The 25,605-nt window shown below is 44.4% G+C and overlaps 1 protein-coding gene across 1 annotated transcript in view; it reads right to left on the reverse strand.

Moving 5' to 3' along the window:
* Positions 1-1,865: 1,865 nt before the first annotated feature.
* LOC306981092 (protein NLRC3-like) overlaps positions 1,866-25,605 on the reverse strand; it is a gene marked incomplete at both ends in the record, with an annotated part of 29,511 nt that continues 5,771 nt past the window's right edge. Inside the window, 7 exons of the mRNA XM_079580642.1 lie at positions 1,866-2,043; positions 19,005-19,178; positions 21,274-21,389; positions 22,692-22,853; positions 23,225-23,375; positions 23,452-24,773; positions 25,009-25,505. Coding sequence (XP_079436768.1) covers positions 1,866-2,043; positions 19,005-19,178; positions 21,274-21,389; positions 22,692-22,853; positions 23,225-23,375; positions 23,452-24,773; positions 25,009-25,505 — 2,600 coding nt within the window. The remainder of the gene's footprint in view (positions 2,044-19,004; positions 19,179-21,273; positions 21,390-22,691; positions 22,854-23,224; positions 23,376-23,451; positions 24,774-25,008; positions 25,506-25,605) is intronic.

Genomic DNA, 25,605 nt, shown 5'->3' on the forward strand with positions numbered 1-25,605 from the left:
TTAGGTCCGACTGACGTGGACATAGTGTCGCCACAATGACAGAAACATGTGTTTGGAGAAAAAGACCCTTGAAATTGTGTTCTCCCATATAAGTCTATGGGGGAACATTGAATCAGCGCAATATTTAAACATGTCACTGTGAAGATTTGGTATATTTTCTGTTTCCGGGTGAAAGCTTGTATGTTCAGAGACAGATCTCTGAACCCCCACCTGAATCCACCACAGTTTGGCTTTACCCAAATCTAAAAGCTCCTTGGAAAAAGTGACAAAATGGAGATGAGCTTTTGAGACAAGCTCGTGTCGCTTAAATCAAATAAACTGAAATAAACATGTGTCTGAAAACCGTCTCCACTTTTGGACACGTTTATGAGAAAACAATGAAACGTTTTTATGAATGAAATGATTGTTTTTATGAGTAAACATCTCACAAACACACACAGTAAATGGACTCGACTTATACGGAGCTTCTCTACCTTCTTTAGGCCCAAAGCGCTTTACAGAAAAGAACCAGTCGCTCTCATTCATACACCGGTGCACACAGACACTGGAGAGAGAGGAAGTGTCCTGCCCAAGGACACAACGACACCTTCAGGAGCCGGGACAGTGGACAGTGGAAAACTCCAACTCTTTCTCCAACGTGTGTCACTTTATTATGTTCAGTCAAATTAGAGTCGGCCTCGTTTTTATCTATGTGGATTTTCCAAGTCTGTAAATGAATAAATAATAAACATCTTGCTCTGTTTTATTATATTTTTTCCATTATTTATTTGCACAAATCACACAAATTGACACTTTTTCTGTTTCTTAGTTTTTACACAATCTGAACAACAAATGAGTTTCAACACATTCAAAGAACATCTGTTGTTTCAAAAGCATTTCCTCCTCCTCGAGTGAAGGTGTAAAGTTGTGTCAGTGTGAGTGTGAACTCCCACAGCGCCCCCTTGTGGTGTTTGTAGTTAGAAAGACGAGCGTTTTATTCCATGACTTTACATTAGATCTGGGGGATCTGCTGCTCAGGTGCTTTTGCCACACGAGTCTTTGAGTTCCTAATAAACGCTGAGTGAGTTTATTACAGGTGTTCCAACAATCGTAATCTTCAGTTTTGTAATCAGACGCCATATTTATACATAAATATACTGACAATCAATGGGAAAGTATTCTAAAAGTATTCACAGTATTCAGAATACAGTAATCCGGTTAGACAAAGTAACAGAATACGTCACAAAATACGTTTTAAGGCAAGTATTTGGTTTTTAGTAAATAAATACAAATGTTCTCCCCAAAACATCACTATATTAGATCAATAAAAACAATCAGACGCCTGGAGAGTCTGAAGGACTTCACTTTCTTCTCTCTCTTTGTCTCCAGGTTCTTGATGGAGCTCAGACCTGTTCCTCTGAGCCGTGATCCTGGATCCTTCTGTTTATTCTCCTGGACTCAGACTGAGGCGTCTGATCTGGAGCTGCTGAACATCATTATTAATACCTCCAGCTGTGGAGAAGCAGAAATCAGGAATTATTTATTACAACTTATTATTATTCACAATAATTAATCTGGAAAGACAATGAAAAATAATAAAGTCTTTAAAACAGTTAAATCTCCCGTGTATCGGAGTGTGGGCTGGTGTGACTGAGGAAGACGGAGATAAACTGAATATGATGATTATTGAAACTAAACTCACTCCAGGTCTGTTTTTCATAAGGATATAACGTAATAACATGGTTAACACTTGATCTTCATAAATAACCTTTAATGATAGAATGGATTTAAGATTAAAAAACTCTTTAAAACAAACTCAAACAGCCTCAGTGTTTTTAGAAAATAGAAAAAGTTCCAGGTTCAGAACAGTCTGATAAAGTCTGGACTCACTTCAGTCTCTTAAGTCGACAGTCAGGGCTCTGTTTGAGGACCCGGAGCTCCTTCACGTCTGACTCTCTCAGACCGTTAAATCTCAGGTCCAGCTGAGTGAGATGTGAGGGGTTGGACTTCAGAGCTGAGGCCAGAGAGGAACAGCTGATCTTTGACAAACCACAGAAATCCAATCTGAATAAAGAATAAATGCATTGATTAAGTCCAGAGTAAAGTCAGAGGAGTTTCTGTAGCTACAGCTGAACATCTGAGACTCTGGTTTGGAGCAGGACTCCGAGGTGGGGGTAAATGCTGTGGTTTTTCAGACATGATCTCCTACACTTTACTTCACTCTCAGAGAACGGCTACGTCCCATCACTCAGTGATTAAAGGATGAGGAGAGTGGAGGATGGACGAGCGAGAGCCGTCACAGACCTGACACTGACCTGAGAGAGGAGAGCTGACAGTGAGGACTCTTCAGACCTGCACTGACCTGAGAGAGGAGAGCTGAAAGTGAGGACTCTTCAGACCTGCACTGACCTGAGAGAGGAGAGCTGAAAGTGAGGACTCCTCAGACCTGCACTGACCTGAGAGAGGAGAGCTGACAGTGAGGACTCTTCAGACCTGCACTGACCTGAGATAGGAGAGCTGACAGTGAGGACTCTTCAGACCTGCACACAGCACAGACACTGAGGAGTCACTCAGGATACTATTAGACAGATCCAACTCTCTGAGATGGGAGGGGCTGGAGCTCAGCGCTGACGCCACCACTTCACAGTGAAGATCTGAGAGTTCACAGTAACTAAACCTGTAACAGATGTTAGAGCGACATGTGAGTGATTCTAACAGGTCTGTGAAGCTTCTGTCTGTGACTGAGGACTCACACAGCCTTCCTGCAGTTCCTCATCACTGGGATCAGTCTCTGTTTACCCAGATGAGACGTGTTGTACTTGCTTACGTCCAGCTCCTCCAGGACTTGCTCTGACATCTGCAGCATGTAGGCCAGAGCCGAGCACTGGATCTGACACAGTCTCTCCTCAGATCCTCCTCCAGACTTCAGGAAGTCCTGGATCTGCTGCTGCGCAGACTGGTCCTTCAGCTCCATCAGACAGTGGAAGATGTTGATGCTTCTGTCGGGAGAGACTTTCTCTGAGCTCATCTCTTTAAGGTTCTTCATGACTTTGGTGATTTCTGATTGGTCGATTGGACTCAGCAGAGCTCCTAAAAGTCTGTGGTTGGACTCCAGACTGAGGCCATGAAGGAACCGCACAAACAGGTCCAGGTGGCCGTTTGGACTCTGCAGGGACTTTATAAGAGCTTCTCTGAGGAATGTATTTGGACTTAACTCTGAGACTGTTCCTTCACTTCCATAAAGAAACTCCCTGACCACCTCCTGGTTGTTCTTAAAGCAGTGGTGAAGGTAAACGGCTGCCAGAAACTCCTGCACGCTCAGGTGCATGAAGCAGTAGACTGACTGGTTGAAGACACTCTCTCGTTTGAAGATCTCAGTGCAGAGTCCGGAGTAGACCGAGGCCTCGCTCAGGTCCAGACCCACCTGCTCCAGGTCTTCTTGGTAGAACATGATGTTTCCTGTCTGCAGATGCTCAAAGGCCAGTCTCCCCAGCTTCAGGAGCAGCTCTGTGTCGGCCTCTGTCAGCCCCCAGGTCTCAGACCTGACCTCTGTTTGTGTCTGTTTGTACTTCCTCTTCCTGTGCGTCTGCACCAACAGGAAGTGTGCGTACATGTCTGTGAGGGTCTGGGGCAGTGGTCCGCTCTGATGGCTTCTCAACACGTGGTCCAGGACTATGGAGGTGATCCAGCAGAAGACTGGGATCTGGCTCATGTTGTGGAGGCTGCGGGAGGTTCTGAGGTGGGACAGGACTGTTTGAAGCTGCTCTTCATCTGAGAACCTCTTCCTGAAGTACTGCTCCTTCTGTGGGTCAGTGATGAAGCCCCTGACCTCCGTGACCCTGTGCACGCACCGCGCTGGGATCTGATGGGCCGCCGCTGGGCGGGAGGTGATCCATATAAGGGCGTGAGGAAGCAGAGCGCCTCTGATGAGGTTCACCAACAGTACGCCCACCTCTGACCTCTGTGTGACCTCAGAGATGAGCTCACAGCTGAAGTCCAGAGACAGTCTGCTCTCGTCGAGGCCGTCAAAGATGAACAGGAGTTTACAGACGGACAGAGTGTGGGCTGTGAGCGTCTGTGGGGCAGAGAAACACAACATTTAACATCCATGACTTTACACCACTTTCCTTCAACCCTCACTTTAAACCAGTGAGTGGTGGAGCTCCAGTGTGAGGGACTGCAGGGTTTACAGTGAATGTGAACACAGACTGAACTAACTAACGCCCTGAGAGCCAGGAGTCATTTCAAAAGTGTTTGAGACTTTGAAATATATGATGTGAAAGGTAAAGCTTTCTCTAAATGAGAGTGACCTGTGGATCCAGCGCTGGATGGAACACTTGGATCAGCTCCATCAGACTGTAGCGCCCCCTTCTGACCAGGTTCATCTCTCTGAAGGACAGTGGCACCACCAGCTGCAGCTCCTGGTTCTCTGAGCCCTGGGCCCAGTCCAGACAGAACTTCAGGACTGAGAAGGTCTTCCCCACTCCAGCCACGCCCACAGTCAGCACGGCTCTGATGGAGCCCTGCTGCAGCGCCCCCTGCTGCTGCTCAGGGGGCAGAGCTTTAAAGATGTCCTGGCACCTGATGGTGATCTCCTGGACCTGCTTCTTCTTGGACTGTGTCTCCAGACTCCTCTCCTCAGGTTGGGCTCTGGCCTCTTCTCTGAGGCCCTCTGTGATGTACAGCTCAGTGAAGATGCTGTTCAGAAGAGTTCTATCTCCTGATTCTTCACTTCCCTCTGTCACACTCTCACATCTGCTGCTCAGGCTCTGCTTATGGTCCTTCAGAACCTTGTGGAGACCTTCACCTGGACACAGAGGAGGAGACACCTGTTAATGTTGATGAACAGGTCTCTTATTCCCTGCTGTAGTTGATGAGTCTCAGACTGAGCAGACTCACCTGGTGCAGGGCCTTGAACCCCCTGATCAGGACTGTTGCCTGTGTCTCCACACTGAGGCCAGGCGTCCTGCTCTGACTCTGTTTCTCTGTGACACAAACACACAGCACTGAGCACGTCTTTAACATCTCACAAGTTACAATCACAAATATAAAGCACAGTTTAGCTGCTGAGACTCTGTGTTCAGGTCAGTTGCTGAGACTCTGTGTTCAGGTCAGATCTTACTCTGAGTCTGGAGCAGGTTCAGGACTGAAGTTTATCAATCTGCCATGAGACCAGTCACTCTTCATGGACAGAGCCGACACTGAGGCTGAAGATCTGCTTCTGTGGAGAGGAGGTGCAGTTTTCAGCCTGATACATGTGAAAGCCACATTCTGTGTCTACTTTTATCTGATAAAACAAAGTATCTCCTAAAGTCTCCCCATCATCAACCACAAACCTTTACTAGGAATAATATTTGACTCAAAGGATGCTTTGACGACTTATGTCTGTTCACCTTATTCCGGAGGCTCGCGTGGGCGTTGCCATGAATAGTGCCCGCCCCTTTTCTCCTATGTGTTAACATGTGACTGGAGAAGTCCACTTAAAATCAGTCACTACACGAAAACAAATCCGTTTTTCAGCCAACAGAGAAACGCTGCAGTGTCGACATGTCGGTGCAAATGAACATCGGACATTTTACACAAATCAATCGACTAAACATCAGATTTGAGCGGAGAATATTTTCCCTCGTTCTCCGTTTAAATGAACGGCTTCGCGTTCGACCGGAAGTGCAGAGACAACGAGGAGCAGAGACAACGCAAAAAGTGGCAAAAGTGGGCGGAATAAGGTGAATATAGCTGTGGATGGACTCACTAGGTTTATTTCTTACCGTGAGTCTGGAGCAGGTTCAGGACTGAAGTTTATCAATCTGCCATGAGACCGGTCACTCTTCATGGACAGAGCCGACACTGAGGCTGTAGATCTGCTTCTGTAAAGAACAGATGTTATGTCGGTCTTGGCTTCAGCTGTGATAGACTCCACATTCAGTTAAATTCTCACCGTGAGTCTGGAGGAGCAGGTTCAAGACTTAACTCTGGTTTACGATTTTTAGACCGGGCATTGGAAACACGACTGTGAGCTGAAGATCTGTGTGTGAAGAGAAATGATCAGTTTTGAAAACACATTTGTCTTTGAAGGAGGTTATTGGTCACTGAGGGTTTTAGTTATGGACGACGTGGTCAGTCCCAGTGCAGGAGGGAGAGAAACACTCACACTCTTTAAACCAAACCTATTATAAAGCTGCAGGCCAGAGCTGCTGCAGATCCAGGACAGCAGAAACACGCTCCATTACAAACTGAAGTCTCTGCTCTTTTACCATCCGTGCTGCGCATTGTGGTGAGTTCACATAGTTCTGTTTACACTGATGCAGTTCACGCACACGATACTCAAAACAACCTGCACATGTTTGTATTTCTTCTCCCGCCTCGTATGAACAGAGCAGAAAGTAGGAGTACAGCGATGGTGCAGAGAATATCACTCATTCATACAATGCACACTTTAAAAATAGCCTGTAGTGTTGTAATATATTAAAGGGATTCATTTTTTTATTTTTCAGGACTTCATAACTAACTGGCTCAAATAGAGAAATTGTCAGGTTAAAATATATTTAAAATGTCTTAATTCCCTCACAGTGAAGAGGCCAAACCTGGAGCCGACACTTAGACTTACTTTACTCTTTCTAACAAAGGTCTGTTTACATGTGGCCGGTCGTAACAGGGATGTGAGAGGCCTGGTGTGGTCAGGGATTAAACCAAGAGAATTTGACACACACACAACTTATGTCTATAGCTGTGGATGGACTCATTAAGGTGCGTACACACCAAAAGCGTCCACGCCTCCAACTTCCATGTTAACCCTATGTAGAGTTGCTTCAACGCGCTTCGAAATGCAAGCAAAGCTGTCCGTGCGTATTAAGCGTAGCAAACGCGAGCGGATGAGGAAAAACGTGCGTCAAAGCCAGGGAGAACAGCACGGTGAGCGAACAGGGAGAACAGCACGGTGAGCGAACAGGGAGGCCACGCCCACTGCTTCATGCACTCAAGTAATCCACTCTACACATGCGTTCATTTATGCCTTGTTAACCAATCAGGGAGGCTGACTGGGCTCAGGCGTCACCTGTTACCTGCAACAAACCATGCCCGAGTCGGACTCGGTTCCGGACTTTGGCCGCTTGGAGGAGGGGGCCAGAGCGCGGCTCGGCTGCTCGTGTTTGCGCACACGCACGGATACAAGCGGCTGTTGTGTGGGCGGTTGCATTTGTCACGTAAAACAGTGAGAAAAGGCTGTATTTATCAAACAGGGCAGCGGCTGCCTCGCTCTCTTCTCCCCGGCCCCCGACCGTTTCGCTCCCGGGCGGCTCCCCGGACCCCCGGCCACATACCGCTCGTCTCCCCGACCGCTCGTCTCCCCGACCACTCACTCCCGACGCCCTGGACGCTTCACGCACGTCTCGGGCTGACTTTACGGGAGCGGCTGCGCTTCTCCCGCCCTGTGTCCGAGCTTCTCTGCTGCTGCACCTGGTTTGTCCGCAGGCTTTAGTCTGACAGAGAAAACCTGCGGGTGCATTTATGACTTGTGATTTTAGTGCGCGTTTGTATTTAGTGCTTTGCTGTAACGTAAAGCGTAGACTTCCAGGAGTTCGCCAACATAAAGCTGTTTAACCAGTGGCCGAAGCAGCAATGAATGACATAAACTGAGGGTCATATCTTCTGTTCAGGCTGTATATGACTCCAAAGAAAGGCTCAGGGCGGCAGGTGCTGCTCCACCCCCGCCCCAGCTGAGCGGGACAGAGGGACGAGCACTTCTCTATTTCTCTGCTTTATTAAAATGGACTATTATATTCACCATAGCCCTTTTTGTTAAACTGTAGTAAAATGCAAAGAAAAGTGGAGTGAAGAGATTTGACAGGGCTCATAGTAGACATTATTTCACGAAGCTGCTTAAGTTTTTTTTTCTTCCGCATTATGTTGAGCTGCTGCTGCTCACGTGCACTTGTAAACAATTCCTCGTGCTCGGCCACTCGGTTCGTTTGTGTAAGTTTGAGCGCGGGCCGTTCGGGTCATCCAGGCCTTTCCTCGAACGAGCTGGAGAGTGGCAGGTTCGGATGTCAAGTGTGAGTGCGCCCTGAGTCAACAGACACGCCTCCTAATGTTTGACGCTTGCAAAACTTCACGCGCAGCAAACAGGCGTTTGTCGCGAGTGTGAAGTATGTGAAGCGGCGTTGTTTGGCGTCAAACGAGAGGCAGATGGGGCGTGGACGCACGTTTGGTCTGTACGCACCTTTAGGTTTATTTCTTACCGTGAGTCTGGAGCAGGTTCAGGACTGAAGTTTATCAATCTGCCATGAGACCTGTCACTCCTCATGGACAGAGCCGACACTGAGGCTGTAGATCTGCTTCTGTAAAGAACAGATGTTATGTCGGTCTTGGCTTCAGCTGTGATAGACTCCACATTCAGTTAAATTCTCACCGTGAGTCTCGAGGAGCAGGTTCAAGACTTAACTCTGGTTTACGATTTTTAGACCGGGCATTGGAAACACGACTGTGAGCTGAAGATCTGTGTGTGAAGAGAAATGATCAGTTTTGAAAACACATTTGTCTTTGAAGGAGGTTATTGGTCAGTGAGGGTTTTAGTTATGGACGACGTGGACAGTCCCAGCACAGGAGGGAGAGAAACACTCACACTCTTTAAACCAAACCTATTATAAAGCTGCAGGCCAGAGCTGCTGCAGATCCAGGACAGCAGAAACACGCTCCATTACAAACTGAAGTCTCTGCTCTTTTACCATCCGTGCTGCGCATTGTGGTGAGTTCACATAGTTCTGTTTACACTGATGCAGTTCACGCACACGATGCTCCAAACAACCTGCACATGTTTGTATTTCTTCTCCCGCCTCGTATGAACAGAGCAGAAAGTAGGAGTACAGCGATGGTGCAGAGAATATCACTCATTCATACAAAGCACACTTTAAAAATAGCCTGTAGTGTTGTAATATATTAAAGGGATTCATTTTTTATTTTTCAGGACTTCATAACTAACTGTCTCAAATAGACAAATTGTCAGGTTAAAATATATTTAAAATGTCTTAATTCCCTCACAGTGAAGAGGCCAAACCTGGAGCAGACACTTAGACTTACTTTACTCTTTCTATCAAAGGTCTGTTTACATGTGGCCGGTTGTAACAGGGATGTGAGAGGCCTGGTGTGGTCAAGGATTAAACCAAGAGAATTTGACACACACACAACTTATGTCTATAGCTGTGGATGGACTCATTAGGTTTATTTCTTACCGTGAGTCTGGAGCAGGTTCAGGACTGAAGTTTATCAATCTGCCATGAGACCAGTCACTCTTCATGGACAGAGCCGACACTGAGGCTGTAGATCTGCTTCTGTGGAGAGGAGGTGCAGTTTTCAGCCTGATACATGTGAAAGCCACATTCTGTTTCTACTTTTATCTGATAAAACAAAGTATCTCCTAAAGTCTCCCCATCATCAACCACAAACCTTTACTAGGAATAATATTTGACTCAAAGGATGCTTTGACGACTTATGTCTGTTCACCTTATTCCGGAGGCTCGCGTGGGCGTTGCCATGAATAGTGCCCGCCCCTTTTCTCCTATGTGTTAACATGTGACTGGAGAAGTCCACTTAAAATCAGTCACTACACGAAAACAAATCCGTTTTTCAGCCACGCAGAGAAACGCTGCAGTGTCGACATGTCGGTGCAAATGAACATCGGACATTTTACACAAATCAATCGACTAAACATCAGATTTGAGCGGAGAATATTTTCCCTCGTTCTCCGTTTAAATGAACGGCTTCGCGTTCGACCGGAAGTGCAGAGACAACGAGGAGCAGAGACAACGCAAAAAGTGGCAAAAGTGGGCGGAATAAGGTGAATATAGCTGTGGATGGACTCACTAGGTTTATTTCTTACCGTGAGTCTGGAGCAGGTTCAGGACTGAAGTTTATTAATCTGCCATGAGACCAGTCACTCCTCATGGACAGAGTCGACACTGAGGCTGTAGATCTGCTTCTGTAAAGAACAGATGTTATGTCGGTCTTGGCTTCAGCTGTGATAGACTCCACATTCAGTTAAATTCTCACCGTGAGTCTCGAGGAGCAGGTTCAAGACTTAACTCTGGTTTACGATTTTTAGACCGGGCATTGGAAACACGACTGTGAGCTGAAGATCTGTGTGTGAAGAGAAATGATCAGTTTTGAAAACACATTTGTCTTTGAAGGAGGTTATTGGTCAGTGAGGGTTTTAGTTATGGACGACGTGGACAGTCCCAGTGCAGGAGGGAGAGAAACACTCACACTCTTTAAACCAAACCTATTATAAAGCTGCAGGCCAGAGCTGCTGCAGATCCAGGACAGCAGAAACACGCTCCATTACAAACTGAAGTCTCTGCTCTTTTACCATCCGTGCTGCGCATTGTGGTGAGTTCACATAGTTCTGTTTACACTGATGCAGTTCACGCACACGATGCTCCAAACAACCTGCACATGTTTGTATTTCTTCTCCCGCCTCGTATGAACAGAGCAGAAAGTAGGAGTACAGCGATGGTGCAGAGAATATCACTCATTCATACAATGCACACTTTGAAAATAGCCTGTAGTGTTGTATTATGTTAAAGAGATTTATTTTTCAGGACTTCAGAACTAACTGGCTCAAACAGAGAAATTGTCAGGTTAAAATATATTTAAAATGTCTTAATTCCCTCACAGTGAAGAGGCCAAACCTGGAGCAGACACATAGACTTACTTTACTCTTTCTAACAAAGGTCTGTTTACATGTGGCCGGTCGTAACAGGGATGTGACCTGCAGAGGCCTGGTGTGGTCAGGGATTAAACCAAGAGAATTTGACAATAAAAGAGGCTTTACTTTATTCTGCTTTTGCATTTTGAGCTCGGGGGCACTGGAGAGATCGGACACAAATCAGGCCACCACAGGTTAAAGTGGATGAGAAACGACTGAACTCACTTTGTCCCACAGAGCTGTGGCTCAGTGCTGCCCTCTGGAGGCTTTGCTTTTCCTTCTGCCATTTCCCCCGAGTCTCGTCCTGGGGGAGAATCAGAGCCTTTAACACAGAGATAAACCTCATCATGTAATAATAATAATAATAATAATGCATTGGTTTAATATAGCGCTTTTCTGGACACTCAAAGACGCTTTACATTACATTATTCATTCACTCCATACCCGGTGGTGGTAAGCTACTACTGTAGCCACAGCTGCCCTGGGGTAGACTGACGGAAGCAAGGCAACCAGTCTGCGCCATCGGCCCCTCCGACCACCACCAACCACTCACTCACTACATTCGCCAGGCTTCCCGGTGTTCCCAAACGGTCTCCAATCCAAATACCGACCAGGCCCTTCCCTGCTGAGCTGCCAAGGTCTGACGGGATTGGGCAGAGCAAAGGCGGTGTGGCCACGTGTAAACACTGTGTTTATTTTTACCTGTGACTGGACGAGCACAAAACAGTGGGAGCGGCTCAGCAGTTCAGCTCGACTACATTCCTCATCACACTCCTTCACACGCACTTTGCCTCCTCACAGGTTCAGACACGTATTTGCTCTGTTTATAAGAAGCATTTACACACATTACACTGACACAGCTCTAATAATGCACTCATTATGACTCAATGAACCTTGACTTAAGGCCAAACACCAAATGTGCTCTGGTGTATGTTATTGTGTATATGATGCAGTGATGAGTCTGTAAACTGTAGCTCTGTCTGATTCCAAAGCCTCACCTGAGTGTGGGCTCTGAAGCGTCTCCTCTGTCCGACTCTCCCTGGTTTCTGCTCGGTTTGGAGATTACAGGACCGTCCCGTCATCTCCCCTTCAGCCGCACATTTGTGACACTGCGGCGGAAACACCTGCTCTTTACCTGAGGACAAGCCCCGCCCTCTGTCACCACAGCCACACACTTAACCCTTAAGGCACAGGCTGAGGATCACTGACACTGAGATCAGAAGGAAAAGTGTTTAATTTTATGTATAAAAGTGGACAAAATCACCAATATTTTAAGCAGTGAAATCTAAATAATGGAGTCAGAGTTTGTAAATGGGATTATATTTATATTTACATCTTCACACTCCGGACACTTTCTTCACATTTCTGTTTGTGCTTTGGCATCATGGATGAACAACCATGTTTTTAAAGGTCCAAATAAAATCGTTTATAAAGAGATATTGATTGATTGATGTTGAAAATAACACTTTGTTTGATTTTATTAGGAGACTATGGGAGTGCAATGCAACAACACAACCACAGCAGACAGGACACAACACAAACACACAATCTCTGAGTCAGAACAACAGGCCAGTGTCACGCCTCATTTGAAAGCTAAGACCCACAAAACTGAGATTTTTCCTCACGTTGTTGCTGTTTTGTGTCACCTTTTTTTAAATGTTTTTTTTTTTTTTACATTTTTGTCACATTTTTGTCACATTTTTGTCACATTTTTGTCACATTTTTGTCACATTTTTGTAGAATTTTTGTCACATTTTTGTCACTTTTTTGTCACATTTTTGTCACTTTTTTGTCACATTTTTGTCACATTTTTGTCACATTTTTGTCACATTTTTGTCACTTTTTTGTCACTTTTTTGTCAAATCTTTGTCACATTTTTGTCACATTTTTGTCACATTTTTGTCACTTTTTTGTCAAATCTTTGTCACATTTTTGTCACTTTTTTGTCACTTTTTTGTCACATTTTTGTAGAATTTTTGTAGAATTTTTGTAGAATTTTTGTCACATTTTTGTCACTTTTATGTTGCGTTTACATCCTTGTTTTCTTCTCATTTTTTGTGGCTGTTTTGAAGCTTTTTGATTGGGGTAAAGCCTTTTGAAAGCCTGGATGAAACGGGATCCGTTCAGGTGGGAGTCGAGAGGTTTCACTGTGTCAGAGCCATAAGGGTTTGATTCCACAGAGGGTTAAACCGTCTCTGAAATGTGACATGTTTATTTGTGTCGTTTTATCAGTAAAGGTTTAAGTGTGAAAGTAAAAGCCGGAGCCGAGGCCGTGAGAGCCAGACTTTTATCCTCACTTTTATTCTCATCGATGACACAGGGCTCAGGAATACAAGAGAAATGTGACAGATGTTTAGGACTCAGAGCAAACACTGACACGCTGATAATACGACGCAAACACTGACACACAAATGTCCATTAAAGCCACATTAAGGAGAGATTGTATTGTAAGTATTGTCAGATTTTATCCGGACCATGAACAAAACATAAAAACACAAACTCATACGAACTCAAAACACAACCTGCCATGATCGTGGCAGATGAGCTCAGTTTCAGACGTGCAGCTCAACACATTTACGTCTCAGTACAAACTATTTTACCTTTTGCACGTTTGAAATGAGGCTGTCCGGAAAGGAGTGGGGGGGAAGTAAACTCTTATTTAGTCCCGCCCCTTTTAAGTACTGTCAGTCTCTTTTCCTATTTACTTTTTAGGCTTCCTTAAAACAATAATCTGAGCTCTGTGATCTAAATCAAGTTGTCATATACAGTGTGAATACTCCCTACCATCAACATCAGGTTTACAACAGCTGAACAGGAAAAGTCAGAGATTTTCTTCCGATACTTAGAGAAAATCCATTCTTTGTATTGATGTTTAAACTGTCTGATATTCGGACATGGTTTGAGGTCTACGTGTCATTTATTCCATATTTCAGGACCACAAACGGACACACACAAACTGTTCCTGGATGTCCGGGCATGGGCAGGTTTAAAGTGATCCAAGCCCCTTAAATGATATTTTCCTTCTCTTTCAGAAATCAACTGCTGAGTTTTTAGAGGTCGTTGCTTATTTTCAGCTTTGTGCATTAACTGAGCAGTTTTAAAAGTGATCATGTCTTGAAGTTTTAGAATCTTGGCTTTAATAAACAGTGGATTGGTCTCGGTCACCAGCGTTATACATTGTTCTTATTGCTCTTTTTTGAAGGATGAATATTGGCTGTAAAGTAGTTTTATAATTATTACCCCAAATTTCAGCACAATGTGTCAAGTAAGGCGAGAGAAGAGAGAGAGATCAGTTTGAAATACAGCACTGTGGAGCTGAGGGGCGTGTCCAGGTGAATATATATCAATTACAAACTCCTGCTGTGGAGACCGACGTGAACATGAGAACAAACGTGTTGGAAATGTCGTTTGTGGAGGCTCTCGTTCATCCAGGGAACATCCATTGTAGAAAAATCATGGACTGGACGTGAGCGATGCTGTAAAGCTGAGCTTCTGTGACTAAAAGTAAAGCTTCACTTAAACCCAGTCCAGTCGATGATTTCACCTTTTCTATGGTAAACATGAGGGGTTTCCGGTGTGAAAATCGCCAGTGTTTTCTGCAGTGAAATGTGAATAATGGAGAGAGCCGGGTTTAAATGTGTGTTACAAATATTTCAGTTTAGTTTCAGTCAAAAGAAAAGTCGACTAAATGTAAAACTGATTCAGTCATTGGTGATTTTTATTATAATCCGAGACACTGCAGGTGAAAAGGGAAAAAGTTTAAATTCACAGACATCAATGTGAAGCTTTTGCTGTCGATCACTGGCATAAATGTGAGAAAACAACACATTGCTGTTGTGAAAACTGTGGTCCAAAGCATAGTATTGTCTCACCTACATCACTGCCCTATAGTGTGGTCCAATGCTCCACAAAAGCATCTTCAGAGACTTCAAATGGCTCAGAACAGAGCAGCTCCAGTCGTGCTTCACTGTCCTTTCCACACTAATGTCCGTGAGATGCTCAGGAGACCAAACTACAGGCCAGTCTCCTCATGGTCATGCACAAAGTTCTGATGGACAAACAGCACAGTTTTTTGTTCGACAAACTCTTATTCAGCGGGTTTGGTCACAGGTTTGTGTCTCATCAAGTGACGACAAACTCTGTGGTTGTTCCCAGACCCGAAAGTGACTCAATGAGAAGAACCGTTATGTACAGAGGAGCAAACGCCTGGAACTCCTTTCCTTTTAACATCAGAAATACTAAGAGTAAACCACACTTTAAAGGGACTATACGGAGTTAAAAATGTTAAAATTAAGTATTTTCATTCCCCTACATGTTCCGGCCATGTCCTAATGTGTAGAATGAGCCCAGCCCTGTCTCTAAAATCCTGCACTGTCAATAAGAAAAGTGGACTTCAGAGCGCGTGACGTCATGCGTGTGCCCGAGCAGCTGCCGCAGGCGTCCATGTCTCCGCTCTAAGGAGGTCACTTTTGAACAGTGAGGATGGAGTCTGCGGAAAGCAAGAAGAGACCGGCCTCGAGCCCAGCGGAAACTCCATCACAGACCCCAAGAAAACACAAGAAAGTCAAGCAACAACTTTCGATTAAGTGAAGTAAACTGGAGTCAGAGCGACGCAGGTCAAAGACGAGTCAATATTGGAGCAGCTTTTCAGCGATGGCGAGCGCTAAGAGATGCTCTCGGTATGAGAAAAGACTCACCGTTAGCTTAGGTAAGACACAATTACAGGTTTACGTGAAAAATAATATCTTATGCTAATAAATGTACAAGCTATCAGCCAGTAGCACGTTTTCAAAGCAAGTTTTTTGCACCTTCAGTGAATGTTGGTTCTGTTGAGTCATTGTTATGCTAGTTTGTTAGCTATAATTATTAGAGAAATGTATAGTAGCTCTGTGGGTCTGCACAAGCAGCAGCTGCAGTACTGTAAGTAGGCTAATTACTATATCTACAAACAGAAGTAGTAGTTTATAAGGCTTTTCAGGACAAAAACATCTCGATAACCCTTTATATAAGCATGGGAGTACAACACGTAAACAGCTGCTCTACTTCAAGTTTCTAATGCAATGCTGACTTTTGGGCCTTAGAGAAGATGCGACAGGTTTTATCTTTTTAAAATGTTTACTAGTGCTTCGCTTATAATACACCTGTTGCCTACGTTTTATTTATACTTTGTCTACGTTGACAAAACGCACAAATAACACTTTCTTACCTCAGTTCAAGTCATGTCTGCAAATCTGTGCAAAACGTGATGCAAATGCTGTTGTTTCTGTTTATCCGTGCGTGGACTAGGATGTGCATGTCATGCACGCAGTTACGCATTACACCTGAGGTGGCAGTAGCGAGTATAAAACTGAGAACTTCCATACAGCCCCTTTAAGCTGAAAGTAAAAGGTGAATGAGCTCAGTACATGTGAGCAGAGTCACCGTGTGTTATATGTGTCCTATGAGGCTGCGTGATTATATGAAATGTGAAACATTCATGGATTATATTTTAACTGTTCTGTAATTTTATATTGTGTCAGGACCCCAGGAAGACGAGCAACCACTTGTGGCGCTAATGGGGATCCTAATAAAGAATAAAGAATAAAGAAGTTTTCTGTCATTTTATCTTTTCATATAAGAACAAGGTGTTTTATGCCGAAAAATGCCCCAAATTTCCCATCTTTTCGGCGACGAAATCTGAATAATGGATAGAGCTACATTCAAATGTCATTTTATTGATAAATGAGTCACCGAGACTTTTTCAAAGGGGATTTTGGATTTTTTGTTTAGTTTTAAAGTAATTTTCGCCTTATTTTTTGACATTAAACTCAATAAATGGGGCTTAAGGGATTAGATAATAAAAAATCCCTCTGAAAAAACCTTCCAAATATTGTTCCGTCCGAGGCTGGAAAATGTGACGTCTTTAGGTCCGACTGACGTGGACATAGTGTCGCCACAATGACAGAAACATGTGTTTGGAGAAAAAGGCCCTTGAAATTGTGTTCTCCCATATAAGTCTATGGGGGAACATTGAATCAGCGCAATATTTAAACATGTTACTGTGAAGATTTGGTTTATTTCCTGTTTCCGGGTGAAAGCTTGTATGTTCAGAGACAGATTTGTCCCAAAACCTGAAAACTGAAAAAAATGTAGTTTTGCCTGTAGTGTCTCCAGAGCTGCTCCTTTAGCAGAGAATTTAAGTGAGACTTTTTCAAACTGTCTGTGAAGTTTGGATGATTTTAGTCTCGTCTTTGGCAAAAACATGACTTTGACTGAAATGGAAAACAGCGTCGTCTCGGTCACGGCCTTTCCTGCCACACGTGGATCCCAAACATCCAAACAAACCCGTGTTTTCCCTGCAGCGTCTCGCCTCAGGTCGGATTTATTACCACCATTTCCCAGGTGCTTCACGACAGATCAGTGAAACGCTCTTGTGATGAACTGTGTTTATGTTGCCGGGGCCCCCGTTGGCCCCCCCTCGGACACGCCCCTGCTGTGACACCGCCCACATTGAAGACGAGGGACTGAGACTCTTCGTCCCACAGCTTCTGCAAACGAACACTTGGTTCAGTCAGTTTCACTAATACTAGTTTAGAGTGAAATAAATCCTCTTTTTGGTCAAAGAAGAGAATTACTAAAGAAATGCGAAGAACCATGAGCAGCCATTTGTAATTTTAACCTCTGAACCCCCACCTGAATCCACCACAGTTTGGCTTTACCCAAATCTAAAAGCTCCTTGGAAAAAAGTGACAAAATGGAGATGAGCTTTTGAGACAAGCTCGTGTCGCTTAAATCAAATAAACTGAAATAAACATGTGTCTGAAAACCGTCTCCACTTTTGGACACGTTTATGAGAAAACAATGAAACGTTTTTATGAATGAAATGATTGTTTTTATGAGTAAACGTCTCACAAACACACACAGTAAATGGACTCGACTTATACAGAGCTTTTCTACCTTCTTTAGGCCCAAAGCGCTTTACAGAAAAGAACCAGTCGCTCTCATTCATACACCGGTGCACACAGACACTGGAGAGAGAGGAAGTGTCCTGCCCAAGGACACAACGACACCTTCAGGAGCCGGGACAGTGGACAGTGGAAAACTCCAACACTTTCTCCAACGTGTGTCACTTTATTATGTTTAGTCAAATTAGAGTCGGCCTCGTTTTTATCTATGTGGATTTTCCAAGTCTGTAAATGAATAAATAATAAACATCTTGCTCTGTTTTATTAGATTTTTCCATTATTTATTTGCACAAATCACACAAATTGACACTTTTTCTGCTTCTTAGTTTTTACACAATCTGAACAACAAATGAGTTTCAACACATTCAAAGAACATCTGTTGTTTCAAAAGCATTTCCTCCTCCTCGAGTGAAGGTGTAAAGTTATGTCAGTGTGAATGTGAACTCCCACAGCGCCCCCTTGTGGTGTTTGTAGTTAGAAAGACGAGCGTTTTATTCCATGACTTTACATTCGATCTGGGGGATCTGCTGCTCAGGTGCTTTTGCCACACGAGTCTTTGAGTTCCTAATGAACGCTGAGTGAGTTTATTACAGGTGTTCCAACAATCGTAATCTTCAGTTTTGTAATCAGACGTCATATTTATACATAAATACACTGACAATCAACGGGAAAGTATTCTAAAAGTATTCACAGTATTCAGAATACAGTACTCCGGTTAGACAAAGTAACAGAATACGTTACAAAAGACGTTTTAAGGCAAGTATTTGGTATTTAGTGTTTTCCCCAACACATCAGATCATTATATTAGATCAATAAAAACAATCAGACGCCTGGAGAGTCTGAAGGACTTCACTTTCTTCTCTCTTTTTGTCTCCAGGTTCTTGATGGAGCTCAGACCTGTTCCTCTGAGCCGTGATCCTGGATCCTTCTGTTTATTCTCCTGGACTCAGACTGAGGCGTCTGATCTGGAGCTGCTGAACATCGATAGGAATGAAGAACTCCAGCTGTGGAGAAGCAGAAATCAGGAATTATTTATTACAACTTATTATTATTCACAATAATTAATATGGAAAGACAATGAAAAATAATAATGTCTTTAAAACAGTTAAATCTCCCGTGTATCGGAGTGTGGGCTGGTGTGACTGAGGAAGACGGAGATAAACTGAATATGATGATTATTGAAACTAAACTCACTCCAGGTCTGTTTTTCATAAGGATATAACGTAATAACATGGTTAACACTTGATCTTCATAAATAACCTTTAATGATAGAATGGATTTAAGATTAAAAAACTCTTTAAAACAAACTCCAACAGCCTCAGTGTTTTTAGAAAATAGAAAATGTTTCAGGTTCAGAACAGTCTGATAAAGTCTGGACTCACCGCAGTCTCTTAAGTCGACAGTCAGGGCTCTGTTTGAGGACCCAGAGCTCCTTCAGGTCTGAGTCACTCAGACCGATATGTCTCAGGTCCAGCTCAGTGAGATGTGAGGGGTTGGACTTCAGAGCTGAGGCCAGAGAGGAACAGCTGATCTCTGTCAAACCACAGTCCCACAATCTGAATGAAATAAATACATAAATAAATAAAGTTCTTAAAGTCCAGAGATAAAACAGATAAAACAAACACAAAGACACATCTTGAATAATAAAAGTCATGAATTTAAACTGAAGAGTTAATAATTTAAAACAACAAACGTTTCCACAAATTGTTTAAAGTCTAATTCTTTTCTAAAACTTTCTAAAATATATCCAGACCGGCTTGTCGACCTCATTGGTCTGTGATTATGAGGCCGACGGATAAAAAACTAAAGAGCGATCTGAAGCACAAGGTGAGGAGATGTTCTGTGCAGGAGATCCCTCTGCTCTCCCTCCTCTGTCTGACACTGAGCTGCTGCAGGACCGCTGGGCGGGGCCGCTGGGCGGGGCCACTGGGCGGGGCTTTGAAAACACACGATTAACGAACAAGGGGCAAGTTTATTTCTGTAACGTTGTGATGAAATGTCCAGATCATGACTTTTCACAGGTTTTCTTAGCCTTGCAAAAAGTCTGACTGACTTTATTTATGTATCTATGAAAACATAATGTATAAAGACTGGCTCGTCTTGTTTTTGCTGAAGTCAGCGAGATTCAAATCACACAATTCCAGACTGTTTCCCCCATGTATCTGTGAACATGAGGATCAGTCTGACTCAGGCCAGGCTAAAGCCCTATTCACACGGGATTAGTTTCACCTGGGACCACATGCGATTTGTAATAATCACGGAGAATGTCTGTGATGTTAATCCTGTGTCAGTGATTTGTGAAGTAAAAATTCCCTGCAAATGACCGACTATAATTTGCTGAACTCCGAGGTCCTGTGATAAAACTAATCCAATGCGAACAGGCCTGTCTGCGATTTGGACAGAAACGCGGAGAATCCGACACGTGATGAGGCTTTTTTTGTTTCCTGTGCGCATTTTTATTTACTTTTGATGAAGAATGGAGGCATTAGAGAGTTTAAACCAGTGGCTTCGTTTGGCATCATTTTACTCCAATATTTTGACAAACAGCATCGTAAAAAAAAACCTGCACGGAGCTGTTTTTATCTGTCATTAATTCAAGTCTCATCACATTCGTTTTTGTTGACATTTAGTTATTTCAATTAAGAATAACCAGAGATTGCAGAATAAATTGAGCTAAACTAAACCAAATGTCAGAACACAATCATAAAACACGAATTTTGTAACACACGCGTTTTAAAACTGGTGCGTAAAAGTCTCACAGGACGAGTTACTCAGAGCCTCCTCTGCTCGTCAATATTATGCCTCAGATTTCAATATTAGAAATAATAGAGCTTATTATTTGCATTTCCTCATTTTCAACTTAATGTTTAAGAAACACAGAGGGACAACGGAGCGATATTCATCGGTTCCAGCGTCATTGATGCTCCCGAGTCGGTGCTTACCTTCCCCTCTCTCCTCTCTCTCCTCTCCCTCCCTGGGCTTCGTGTGTTTTATCCAAAGTCCAAGCCTCTCAGCTACGACGTTAGCTGCATCATGTTTTAGCTTCAGTAAAAGGCTGTTTTAAAGGCAAAATGCAAAGAGAAACCACGCGGTGTTCTGCATGTGCTTCAGAGAGAGCCAGGCTGCGCTCACAGTTTATGTCACTCCAACATTTACAACCAACTACGGTTAAACACCTTTTACGGAGAATTGTCTGTGGTTAGAGACTAAAGCTTCACAAATTCATTCAGGTGAAAGTTAATTTTACAAATGAACTCAGAAAGGAGCGCTTTGTCGTCATATCCAGGAGATGTCAATTTCAACCAGAATCTCAGGCTTCGGTTTTCCCGTGCGAATGCACCACATCAAAAACAGACGTCGGGGGGTGATTGTTTTATTATATGGGGCCCCGAGATAATGCTTATCCCGTGAGAATAGGGCTTTAGACTGTCTCGTTTTGTATTAAAAAAATAAATAAAAATATGGAAAAACATGTTTTTTTTTTTCTTTTTGGCACTCAATGTGTTAATATATTCTAAAAGTCTATGGATAAAACTTCTAAGTTTTTATTCTTCTGGAAATTAATTATTTTTGTCTTGAGCCCTGACACAGAGACAGTGAGCTGACCTGAGAATCTGCAGGCGACAGTCTGACCTTTGCAGAAAACCACACAGATGAGACACTCCTGGGTCAGACAGGTCTTTGTTTCCACCCAGGTCCAGCTGAGTGAGATGTGAGGGGTTGGACTTCAGAGCTGAGGCCAGAGAGGAACAGCTGATCTCTGACAAACCACACCACCTCAATCTGAATAAAATAAATACATAAATAAATAAAGTTCTTAAAGTCCAGAGATAAAACAGATAAAACAAACAAAAAGACACATCTTGAATAATAAAAGTCATGAATTTAAACTGAAGGGTTAATCATTTAAAACAACAAACTTTTCCACAAATTGTTTAAAGTCTAATTCTTTTTCTAAAACTTTCTAAAATATAGTTTGAACAATATACAAATCTTAATGTATAAAAAGTATAAATAGATGAAAATATTTCATTTATTTTGTGATTATTTTGAAAATGACATTTAACACATTGAGTGCCAACAATCCAGACCATTTTTCCTGATATTTGTAGCACCACAGTGTATTCTGTGTTATAGTTATGGACACAGGCTGTGGCTCGTTTGAAAGCTGAGACTCTCAGCTCTCAGGAGGTGGAAACACTTTCATTCTACGTGTCTCGGTTCCTCAGAAATCCTAAGCTAAACAGAGGCTAGTTTGATCAAATATTGTGTGTTTTATGAAACACAACTGTCTCCCTCATTTCACTCTTCACTCTTCAAGAAAAGAACATGGACTATTGAGAATGTCTGGGCCTGAGTTTCACGTTGTTTGAAGAGAACATGGAGCTGAAATATTGTTACAAAAACACGTTGCCGAGGACGCGGTGGTGACTCGCAGTAAACAGCGCTCGCGTCTGACACAAGGTTTATGTTTAGATCATAAACTGTCGGCTTGTCGACCTCATTGGTCTGAGATTATGAGGCCGACGGATAAAAACTAAAGAGCGATCTGAAGCACAAGGTGAGGAGATGTTCTGTGCAGGAGATCCCTCTGCTCTCCCTCCTCTGTCTGACACTGGCTGCTGCAGGACCGCTGGGCGGGGCCGCTGGGCGGGGCTTTGAAAAGACACGATGGAGGAGTTTGATGGTAAATCCGAGCACAGAAGACGACACACAGAGCTCCCGCGCTATGATTGGCTCGTCTTGGTTTTACCGGGGTCAGCGATATTCAAATCACACAATTCCAGACTGTTTCCCCCATGTATCTGTGAACATGAGGATCAGTCTGACTCAGGCCAGGCTGTGACTGTCTCGTTTTGTAATAAAACAAAAAAACATGTTTTTTTCTTTTTGGCACTCAATGTGTTAATATATTCTAAAAGTCTATGGAAAAGACTTCTAAGTTTTTATTCTTCTGGAAATTAATCATTTTTGTCATGAACAAAACAAAAACAAATCTAAAACTGTTTTGTTCATAGTTTGTGTTAAACTTGAGCCCTGACACAGAGACAGTGAACTGACCTGAGAATCTGCAGGCGACAGTCTGACCTTTGCAGAAAACCACACAGATGAGACACTCCTGAGTCAGACAGTCTGTTCTTACTCAGGTCCAGCTCAGTGAGATGTGAGGGGTTGGACTTCAGAGCTGAGACCAGAGAGGAACAGCTGGTCTCTGACAAACCACAGCCACTCAATCTGAATAAAGAATAAATGAAGTGATTAAGTCCAGAGTAAAGTCAGAGGAGTTTCTGTAGCTACAGCTGAACATCTGAGACTCTGGTTTGGAGCAGGACTCCGAGGTGGGGGTAAATGCTGTAGTTTTTCAGACATGATCTCCTACACTTTACTTCACTCTCAGAGAACGGTTACGTCCCATCACTCAGTGATTAAAGGATGAGGAGAGTGGAGGATGGACGAGCGAGAGCCGTCACAGACCTGCACTGACCTGAGAGAGGAGAGCTGACAGTGAGGACTCTTCAGACCTGCACTGACCTGAGAGAGGAGAGCTGACAGTGAGGACTCTTCAGACCTGCACTGACCTGAGAGAGGAGAGCTGACAGTGAGGACTCTTCAGACCTGCACACAGCACAGACACTGAGGAGTCGCTCAGTCTGTTACCACCCAGATCCAACTCTCTGAGATGGGAGGGGCTGGAGCTCAGCGCTGACGCCACCACTTCACAGTGAAGATCTGAGAGTCCACAGCCTCTAAACCTGTAACAGATGTTAGAGCGACATGTGAGTGATTCTAACAGGTCTGTGAAGCTTCTGTCTCTGACTGAGGACTCACTCAGCCTTCCTGCAGTTCCTCACCGCTGGGATCAGTCTCACTGTACCCTGATCAGACGTCTTGTACTTGTTTAGGTACAGCTCCTCCAGGACCTGCTCTGACATCTGCAGCATGTAGGCCAGAGCCGAGCACTGGATCTCAGACAGTTCCTCCTTAGATCCACCTCCAGACTTCAGGAAGTCCTGGATCTGCTGCTGCACAGACTGGTCCTTCAGCTCCATCAGACAGTGGAAGATGTTGATGCTTCTGTCGGGAGAGACTTTCTCTGTGTTCATCTCTTTAAGGTTTCTAATGACTTTGGTGATTCGTGATTGGCCGATTGGACTCAGCAGAGCTCCTAAAAGTCTGTGGTTGGACTCCAGACTGAGGCCATGAAGGAACCGCACAAACAGGTCCAGGTGGCCGTTTGGACTCTGCAGGGACTTTTCTAGAGATTGAATGAGAAAATCATTTGGACTTAATCTTGAGACGGTTCCTTCACTTCCATAAAGAAACTTCTTGACCACCTCCTGGTTGTTCTTAAAGCAGTGGTGAAGGTAAACGGCTGCCAGAAACTCCTGCACGCTCAGGTGGATGAAGCAGTAGACTGACTGGTTGAAGACACTCTCTCGTTTGAAGATCTCAGTGCAGAGTCCGGAGTAGACCGAGGCCTCGCTCAGGTCCAGACCCACCTGCTCCAGGTCTTCTTGGTAGAACATGATGTTTCCTGTCTGCAGATGCTCAAAGGCCAGTCTCCCCAGCTTCAGGAGCAGCTCTGTGTCGGCCTCTGTCAGCCCCCAGGTCTCAGACCTGACCTCTGTTTGTGTCTGTTTGTACTTCCTCTTCCTGTGCGTCTGCACCAACAGGAAGTGTGCGTACATGTCTGTGAGGGTCTGGGGCAGTGGTCCGCTCTGATGGCTTCTCAACACGTGGTCCAGGACTGTGGAGGTGATCCAGCAGAAGACTGGGATCTGGCTCATGTTGTGGAGGCTGCGGGAGGTTCTGAGGTGGGACAGGACGGTTTGAAGCTGCTCTTCATCTGAGAACCTCTTCCTGAAGTACTGCTCCTTCTGTGGGTCAGTGATGAAGCCCCTGACCTCTGTGACCCTGTGCACGCACCGCGCTGGGATCTGATGGGCCGCCGCTGGGCGGGAGGTGATCCATTTAAGGGCGTGAGGAAGCAGAGCGCCTCTGATGAGGTTCACCAACAGTACGCCCACCTCTGACCTCTGTGTGACCTCAGAGATGAGCTCACAGCTGAAGTCCAGAGACAGTCTGCTCTCGTCGAGGCCGTCAAAGATGAACAGGAGTTTACAGACGGACAGAGTGTGGGCTGTGAGCGTCTGTGGGGCAGAGAAACACAACATTTAACATCCATGACTTTACACCACTTTCCTTCAACCCTCACTTTAAACCAGTGAGTGGTGGAGCTCCAGTGTGAGGGACTGCAGGGTTTACAGTGAATGTGAACACAGACTGAACTAACAAACGCCCTGAGAGCCAGGAGTCATTTCAAAAGTGTTTGAGACTTTGAAATATATGATGTGAAAGGTAAAGCTTTCTCTAAATGAGACTGACCTGTGGATCCAGCGCTGGATGGAACACTTGGATCAGCTCCATCAGACTGTAGCGCCCCCTTCTGACCAGGTTCATCTCTCTGAAGGACAGTGGCACCACCAGCTGCAGCTCCTGGTTCTCTGAGCCCTGGGCCCAGTCCAGACAGAACTTCAGGACTGAGAAGGTCTTCCCCACTCCAGCCACGCCCACAGTCAGCACGGCTCTGATGGAGCCCTGCTGCAGCGCCCCCTGCTGCTGCTCAGGGGGCAGAGCTTTAAAGATGTCCTGGCACCTGATGGTGATCTCCTGGACCTGCTTCTTCTTGGACTGTGTCTCCAGACTCCTCTCCTCAGGTTGGGCTCTGGCCTCTTCACTGAGGCCCTCTGTGATGTACAGCTCAGTGAAGATGCTGTTCAGAAGAGTTCTATCTCCTGATTCTTCACTTCCCTCTGTCACACTCTCACATCTGCTGCTCAGGCTCTGCTTATGGTCCTTCAGAACCTTGTGGAGACCTTCACCTGGACACAGAGGAGGAGACACCTGTTAATGTTGATGAACAGGTCTCTTATTCCCTGCTTTAGTTGATGAGTCTCAGACTGAGCAGACTCACCTGGTGCA

The sequence above is a fragment of the Gobius niger genome (genome assembly GCF_951799975.1).
Source record: "Gobius niger genome assembly, chromosome: 21".
NCBI lineage: Eukaryota > Metazoa > Chordata > Actinopteri > Gobiiformes > Gobiidae > Gobius > Gobius niger.